Source organism: Schistocerca serialis, chromosome 1 (genome assembly GCF_023864345.2).
Source record: "Schistocerca serialis cubense isolate TAMUIC-IGC-003099 chromosome 1, iqSchSeri2.2, whole genome shotgun sequence".
Lineage (NCBI taxonomy): Eukaryota > Metazoa > Arthropoda > Insecta > Orthoptera > Acrididae > Schistocerca > Schistocerca serialis.
In genome coordinates this window covers 359690422-359699072 of record NC_064638.1, presented here as the reverse complement: position 1 = coordinate 359699072, position 8651 = coordinate 359690422, and the positions used below count along the sequence as shown (strand labels likewise).

General features: G+C 43.4%; 1 protein-coding gene across 1 annotated transcript; it reads right to left on the bottom strand.

Moving 5' to 3' along the window:
- Positions 1-392: 392 nt before the first annotated feature.
- Positions 393-3883, bottom strand: LOC126457497 (uncharacterized). The gene is made up of 2 exons (XM_050093807.1): positions 1981-3883; positions 393-702 (listed from the first exon to the last, which is right to left on the bottom strand). The coding sequence occupies exons 1-2, from the start codon at positions 2332-2334 to the stop codon at positions 547-549; spliced, it is 510 nt and encodes a 169-aa protein (XP_049949764.1). The 5' UTR covers positions 2335-3883; the 3' UTR covers positions 393-546.
- Between the last annotated feature and the right edge of the window lie 4768 nt (positions 3884-8651).

The following is an 8651-nucleotide window of genomic DNA, read 5'->3' as shown; positions in this document are numbered from 1 at the left end:
CTCAACTCTTAACGTACGTGTTATTAGTTTTAGATGTTTGAGTATTTTGTAGAACAGGTTGGAGATCTTCTCAAATTTCTCCTAAGCGGTCTGACAAAATTGCTTTAAGGTACAGGCAGCTTCGGCAGTGTACGATGCTTTCAGTTAGACTGTGACTCGTTTCCTCTCTCTGACAATGCAGTGTGCCAACAGCTATGTTCGTCGGGTAGTAATTTCAGTGTAAGAAAGACAAAGAGTCACTGGATCATTTGTGTGGGTTATCATTTTGAAGAAAATATTTTTTCAGCTACTTTCTGAAGTTCGAAGTAAAATTTTTATTTACAGATAATTTTTTATTTACAGACACATAAATAAAATAAATAAATAGGTAATATATTTCTAAAAGTACGACTCAACTTGTGAAGAACTACAATGACACAGCCATGTCAATAACTTATAATACTGGATGAAGCGTAAAATTCTGGCAGGCCGCAACACAGATTAGCTGCGATTGTCAGGTCCCGCCAGTGGTATCCCCGCAGAGCTCTTGCTCCAGAGACCGCCAGCCTACCACTCGTCCCGGCAGTTGCCCGCGGGGTCGCGCCTCTGTCCCTTCGGACACGGGATGTCCGGCACGTTGATGAAGCTCAGCAGGCCCTGCTGCCTCGTCGTGGCAGCTGTGGGGGACACCGCGGCCCTCGTGGTAGCCGTAGTCGTAGCAGACTGCAAGGAAAACATTTCAATTGAGGACACACTCTTGTCTTTACCTTCCCGCAATCCAAGCCCTTTCATGACAACTGAGGTGTTAAGAAGAAACTAATTGCATGTTATTGAAAGTCTAGAATGAAAAATGGTTCAAATGACTCTGAGCACTATGGGACTTAACATCTGAGGTCATCAGTCCCCTAGAACTTAGAACTACTTAAACCTAACTAACCTAAGGACATCACACACATCAATACCCGACGCAGGATTCGAACCCGCGACCGTAGCAGTCGCGCAGTTCCAGACTGAAGCGCCTAGAACCGCTTGGCCACCCAGGCCGGGCTACGAAGGTGTAATAAGTTCGTTAAATACTGGTATTCTTGCAATATTTCTTTATATTCTACTAATTATCCCTGCACAATTCTATGAGTGAAATACGTTTCCTACTTGACCATCTATATACTCGCAGAATCGATGGGGAAAGTAGTTCAGTGCTATTACTATTCCATGAGCGCATAATTACTCTTTGTAATATTCTCTCTGGTGTGTTGAGGCGACTTCTAGGATCTTCTCCGTGCCGAATAGCCGCACTGAATAATTGTAATTTTGCTATTGAGATTACTGGAAGAAAGAGACTGAAAATACATTGTATGCTACTCAAGAAAATATATACTGAGCATTTACATCAAAGGTGTGTAAGGAATTTCATTATATATGTATTCTCTAATTGGAAATTTGTACTGAGGTGTCGTTTCGTTGGTAATCAGAAGGGAACTTCCGATGAATTGGAAACGAACCTGCAATTACTAAATCCAAGAATTCCATTATTTCATCGGATAATTAAACTCTATCAAAACAAACTTTCCGCTTGATCTGAGGTTTCCCGGCTGACTACGCAACGCAAGAAAACCAAGACATTACCATTATTTCATCGGATAATTAAACTCTATCAAAACAAACTTTCCGCTTGATCTGAGGTTTCCCGGCTGACTACGCAACGCAAGAAAACCAAGACATTTTATTTACACAGGACTGCAGATCGCTTCGAATCATCGAGACTGCGGACAAGGAGAGTCATCGTCCGATTCTGATTAAACAAGTAAAGCTTAATTATTTCTTGAGCGACTACTGTGATGACTGTGATATGGCTGCTTATGAATGAGATCATTAATAAAATGCTAATAACTAACTTTCCTCCTCACCAACAACCAGTATAAACACAATATTAATTAAAATTATATTCTTAAGGATATTTGGTCAAACAGGATACGCGTAATTGGTCATTCTGTTGCTCACCTCAGTCTGAAGATTCTTGGCTACAGCCCTGTGTGAGCCCGCAGTGATTCCAGTCTCCACAGGCGAAGCCCCTGTTGTTTGTAGACACGGTACATGAACAGGGTAGCCGTGTGTGAGGATGAACACGGTGTGAGGGTCCAGGGGTGGAGGTGACAGCGGAGGCCGTCCAGCAATTTGGGCTCGATGCGGCAGCAGCCAGCCGAAGCCGGGAGGCGGCGCCACCGCAGGAAGGCCAGTGGCCACTGCAGCGGCCGCGGCGACCAACAGGAGGACTCTGCGTGCGTCACTCATCGTGCTGCGCGTCTCTGGTAGCGCCGTGTGGAGCAGACTGGCTCCTCCTGCCACGGCCGACATCTTAAGTACAGTGCCTCGTGACGTGTTTCCTCAGCGGGCAAGCCCCCAGCCGCTGTCACTGTACAAACATACTACAAGCGCCGCCTTCCAAAAACAAAGCGACGCTGTACGCGCGTACCCCAATACGGCGACCACATGTTTACTACTCCCTACACGTAATCCCGAGAATCGAAAGTGCCTTCTCATCTGATGCTGGAACAGGATCTTTGCCTGATAACCTTACTAAATCAGTTAAATACACTACTGGCCATTAAAATTGCTACACCCAGAACAAATACAGATGATAAACTGGTATTCATTGGACAAATATATTATACTACAACTGACATGTGATCACATTTTCACGCAATTTGAGTACATAGATCCTGAGAAATCAGTACCCAGAACAACCACCTCTGGCTGTAATAACGGCCTTGATACGCCTGGGCATTGAGTCAAACACAGCTTGGATGGCGTGTACAGGTACAGCTGCCCATGCAGCTTCAACACGATACCACAGTTCATCAAGAGTAGTGACTGGCGTATTGTGACGAGCCAGCTGCTCGGCCACCATTGACCAGACGTTTTCAATTCGTGAGAGATCTGGAGAATGTGCTGGACAGGGCAGCAGTCGAACATTTTCTGTATCCAGAAAGGCCCGTACAGGACCTGCAACATGCGGTCGTGCATTATCCTACTGAAATCTAGCGTTTCGCAGGGATCGAATGAAGGGTAGAGCCACGGGTTGTAACACATCTGAAATGTAAAGTCCACTATTGCAAACGCCGTCAGTGCGAACAAGAGGTGACCGAGACGTTTAACCAATGGCACCCCATACGATCACGCCGGGTGATACGACAGTATGGGGGTGACGAATACACGCTTCCAATGTGAGTTCACCGCACTGTCGCCAAACACGGATGCAAACATTATGATGCTGTAAACAGAACCTGGATTATAAATGACGTTTTGCCATTCGTGCACCCAGCTTCGTCGTTGAGTACACCATCGCAGGCGCTCCTGTCTGTGATGCAGCGTCAAGGGTAACCTCAGCCACGGTCTCCGAGCTGATAGTCCATGCTGCTGCAAACGTCGTCGAACAGCTCGTGCAGATGGTTGTTGTCTTGCAAACGTCCCATCGAGACGTGGCTGCAAGATCCGTTACAGCCATGCGGATAAGATGCCTGTCATATCGACTGCTAGTGATACGAGGCCGTTGGGATCCAGCACGGCGTTCCGTATTACCCTCCTGAACCCACCGATCCCATATTCTGCTAACAGTCATTGGATCTCGACCAACGCGAGCAGCAATGTCGGGATACGATAAACCGCAATCGCGATAGGCTACAATCCGACCTTTATCAAAGTCGGAAACGTGATGATACGCATTTCTCCTCCTTACACGAGGCATCACAACAACGTTTGACCATGCAACACCGGTCAACTGCTGTTTGTGTATGAGAAATCGACTGGAAACTTTCCTCATGTCAGCACGTTGTAGGTGTCGCCACCGACGCCAACTTTGTGTGAATGCTCTGAAAAGCTAATCATTTGCATATCACAGCATCTTATTCCCGTCGGTTAAATTTTGCGTCTGTAGCACGTCATCTTCGTGGTGTTGCAATTTTAATGGCCAGCAGTGTACTAGTCATTAACTTACATGAAAGAACATCCCTGGGTAATCATGAAGTTTTAATTAATTAGTTTATTTATTTACACGAACTGAGCAACTAAGAACCGCGGTGCAAATTCTATTTCATGTTCACTTTTTTCTTTCTATTCTCTCGGGCTGCTCTTCTGCCTGTTGTCATTTTTGCCAGTTGTTCAGCTGTTGGTTTCCTGCTGGTCTTCGGTTTTGGAGCCTCCTGAAAAACCTCGAATTCAGTGATTGCCTTTCTGTACCTGTCCCTATTCATTGCGTTCATTTCTGCAAGTCCAAGTTCACCGAGGTCTTTCTTTATTCCTTGCAACCAAGAGTTGGGTGTTTTCCTCTGTTGAATTATATTGAAGATTTTCTTCGTTAATCTGCCATCAACGATTCTCACCAGATGACCAAAGAACATCAGCCTACTCTTTCTCATTTCCGTTGTGACTGGTTTAATAAATTGGTAGATCTTCTCATTGCTCATCTTTACCAATTTTTCACCGATTTTTTTGTGTCCACCAAGAATCTTCCTCGTAAGTACTCTTTACTTCTTCTCGAGCTCGTCTATTAGTCGTTTGTTCTTGAGGGAGAGTGTCACTACTGCATACTGAAAGTCTGTTCTCGTCACTGTATTGTACTATAATAACTTTGCATTTAGAGACAGGCATTTTTTGCTGTACAGATTCTGTGTTAAAATATGTGCCAAAAAAAAAATGTTCAAGTGAGTGTGAAATCTTATGGGACTTAACTGGTAAGGTCATCAGTCCCTAAGCTTACACATTACTTTACCTAAATTATCCTAAGGACAAACACACACACCCATGCCTGAGGGAAAACTCGAACCTCCGCCGGGACCAGCCGCACAGCCCATGACTGCAGCGCCCTAGACCGCTCGGCTAATCCCGCGCGCGGCTAAATGTGTGCCCTCCTAAGTTTAGCTACTCGAAGTTTGACAGCTTCTTTTTCTATGTGCCCGTATCCGTTATTGTTTCTCCCAAATATTACGTGTTTGACTCTTTCGATACATCCGATAATTGTGTGCAATTCTTTGATTTCCTTATATTTGTTAGACATAAATTTAGTTTTTTTCTTGTGATATCTGTAAACCAAATTTAGCTGCATGCTTTGCTAAGATTTCTACTTGTTTAATTGCATCTGCTATATTTGTGGATAGGAGAGCAATATCATCTGAAAAAGCTAGTGCATGTATCGTAAGGCCTTTAACTGATCCTCCAAAACAAATTCCCTTTTCTTTTTGTTGTGTTTATTCCTCCAATGTCTCCCTCATAATCTTCTCCAAAGTGATGTGAATAGAATTGGGGAGAGCCCATCCCCTTGTCTCAAACGAGTTTCGATTTTAAAAGGTTCAGAAATCTTGCCCCGAAATTTGACTTTGGACTTGGTATCTGTCAGTGTTTGCTTTACTATCTCTCTAGTTTTCTGGCAATTCCAAATTCCTCCAGGGTTCTAATGAGGCTTTCTCTGTCTATGGAGTCATACGCTTTTCTAAAATCAAATTTAAACTAGGTGGTTCGTTTTTTTATTACCTTGAAAAAATAAAAATTATGCATTTTTGTTTTTTTGCAGGTACATTTCTGCATCGTTGGTGTGTATTACAATCTCGGCGCCACAGTACCGTAACACACTGCTACAGCAACCAAAACGAAATGAGCAGCCCACTGCTAAAGTGGAGTATCGTCGGATAATTCGTTTTGTGAATTTGAAGGGAAACAATGTTGTAACAGTTAGTGCTGAGTTGATGTAAGTGTACAACAATGCATCATCATATGATAGTGGTTATGTGGCATACACGCTTCTAGTGTGCTCAGACAAGTCGGAATGACGAAGAACGAAGTAACAGACCACCTCTCTCTTGTTCAAATGGCTCTGAGCACTATGGGACTGAACTTCTGAGGTCATCAGTCCCCTAGAACTTAGAACTACTTAAACCTAACTAACCTAAGGACTTCACACACATCCATGCCCCAAGCAGGATTCGAACCTGCGACCGTAGCGGTGGCGCGGTTCCAGACTGTAGCGCCTAGAACCGCTCGGCCACTCCGGCCGGCACCTCTCTCTCTCTCTCTCTCTCTCTCTCTCTCTCTCTCTCTCTCTCTCTCTCTCTCTCTGAAGAACCGGAAATCGCGACGCAGTTGGAAGCTCCGATGCTCGAAAGCGGGAGCATCTCTAACAATGCTGTAGTGAAAAATGTGAAAATCAGTCATGGATCACTTTTAACATCTCACTCTACATCATGAAAATGACTGACGCCTCCACTCGCTGGGTTCGACGACTGCTCACACCCATTCAAAAAACCAGCCGAACCGAATCAGTGGTGAAAATGTTGTAGTTATGTCAGACCCCTTTTGCCTCTAAATCAGCGTAGAGGAGCGGCTCGGAGACATGGGAGTAATGCGAGTAGTGGATACGTGTCGATTCACTGAGCCGAAAAAGGCTCCAACCCAGTCACATCGGGCAACGAGACGACAGGTCTTTCTCGGTAGCGCCGTGGTATGAAGCTAACAAATTATTCTCGTACGGGGTAAACCGTCACAGAAAAACACCACCGAAATCACCTGACAGTGTTGTGCAAGAAAGCGATTAGATATGAGTAGATACTCGGAAAATTAATAGAAAAAACGTACCCCTATTCACAATAAAAAGTGTCCAAACAGCATAACATAAGTTAATATAAGGCACCGAAGAGCAGTAGGCTCTTCATGTGCCCGCTTTGCCCCTTCTGTGAGAGGAAGAAAGCTAAAAAAAAAAAAAAAAAAACAAGGCTATCAGGACGAACCGTCGTGGTCAATGTCCAAGATTGTGTTTTTAATCCTCGATAATGCCCCAACTAAGACTTTGTGTTATCATGTTTTTCCTCACCCCATATTCTCCTGACATCCATTCGAGTCACTTCATTCTCTTTCCTCCGTGGACGAAACAATTGCGTGATACACATTTCCGTAATGACGACGAGGTGATTTTCGAGACTGAGAGTTTTCTGAACCTCCAGGACTTCTGCAACCAAAGTTATCCATAGTTGACAAAAATGGGTAACATAGAAGGGTGACTATGTAAAGGACTGACACAAAGTTCAATCTCTTCAGTTTGATTTTTTTTTTTAGCGTTTTCTGAACCTCCAAGACTTCTGCAACCAAAGTTATCCATAGTTGACAAAAATGGGTCACATAGAAGGGTGACTATGTAAAGGACTGACAGAAAGTTCAATCTCTTCAGTTTGATTTTTTTTTTCACGACGGTAATTGAAGCCATGTGACCTACATCGTAGATCGTAGCTTGTCATTCGTTTTAATTGAAAATCGTAGGCAGTATTCTCCAATACGAATTTTACTTTCAGTTTGACAAAAACTGAAGGAAGGAACGCTACTATTAGACATTACGTTGCTGACCATGTCATCAGAGATGAAACGCAACTTCGGGATGGACAAAGATGGGGAAAGAACTCGATTGCGTCTGTTTCAGTCAAACCATCTAGGAATTCCCATTAATCAATTTAAGGGAACAACGGGAAACCTAAATGTGGATGGCTGAACTGCAATTTGAATACCATCTCGTTGTCTACCAATTTAACAACACATCTCGCCACGTTTTCGTATTAGTTATATGTCTCAAATAACACGCAAACTGCCATGCTTCATGATTATAAAAACATCAAATGTACGAGTACAGTAACTTTGTCACAAAAATTCAGTTACACTATTTGATTGCAACAGCTTCAAAGTACACTAAATTCTCGATGCTATCGCCCATATATGAACTTTTACGGACTGACTATCCGATACTGAAGGCAGTTGGGGGACACACAGAACACCCGACCATTAATGTCGGCTGCCTCTGGATCACGGGGTCCAGGGTTCGATTCCCGACCGGGGACTGAATGTTCCTATTGTCATCATCATTTCATCATCATCTTTAGTGACGATGGCTAGATTGGACTGTGTAAAAAAATTGGACTGTGTAAAAATTGGGAATTTGTACGGGCGCTGATGACTGCGCAGATGAGAGCCACAAAACCAAAAACATCACTGTTAAGGCATTAATGAAACTCAATTCATTTCCAAGTATCATATGCGCCATGGTAAAAGGTGAAAGATGATGCACGACAGACTATGTTATATAAATAGTTCGAAAAAAATATAGCATTTTACTCGCCATAATTCTGTACATATTATAAAATGTGTGTGTGTGTCTGTTTGTTTTGCAAATCATCTCGTCCTGAACCACTGGACAGATTTTAACCAAACTGCGAGTAAATATCCCTTATTGCAGACGACAATCTCTGTTGGAGTAAGGACCACCTACAACTCAGGAAATATTACTTTATAAAAAATGAGATGCGTGAAAAACTGACGCAGAGCGCTTTAGGTTTTAATACATTTATTCTTTACTACTAAGACTCCTGTCAATTTAAGGAAATCGCTGATAGCTGGCAGCGCTTTCGACAGCTTTCAGCTGCGAAGTTTAAACGGCTATAGGAGAAAACAAAGCCGTCTATATACCTATGAAAAGGCGTAGCCATAGAGACGTTTAAAGAACCGGTGTTATAGACGGGCGAAGTAGCTGCACCCAAAGTACGGAAATACTGTGTTCCTTAATTTGGATACCGTACTTATACATTTGTACATTGTGCATATTTCTTTCCAAGACTGTTCATAATTTGAAAGATGCTGTCAAG

Excerpts from the sequence above, each read along its gene's own strand:
- LOC126457497 (XM_050093807.1), bottom strand. The coding sequence starts at position 2,334 with ATGTCGGCCGTGGCAGGAGGAGCCAGTCTGCTCCACACGGCGCTACCA. Across the intron at positions 703-1,980 it reads CCAAGAATCTTCAGACTGAG|TCTGCTACGACTACGGCTAC; the intron begins GTGAGCAACAGA and ends TTTTCCTTGCAG.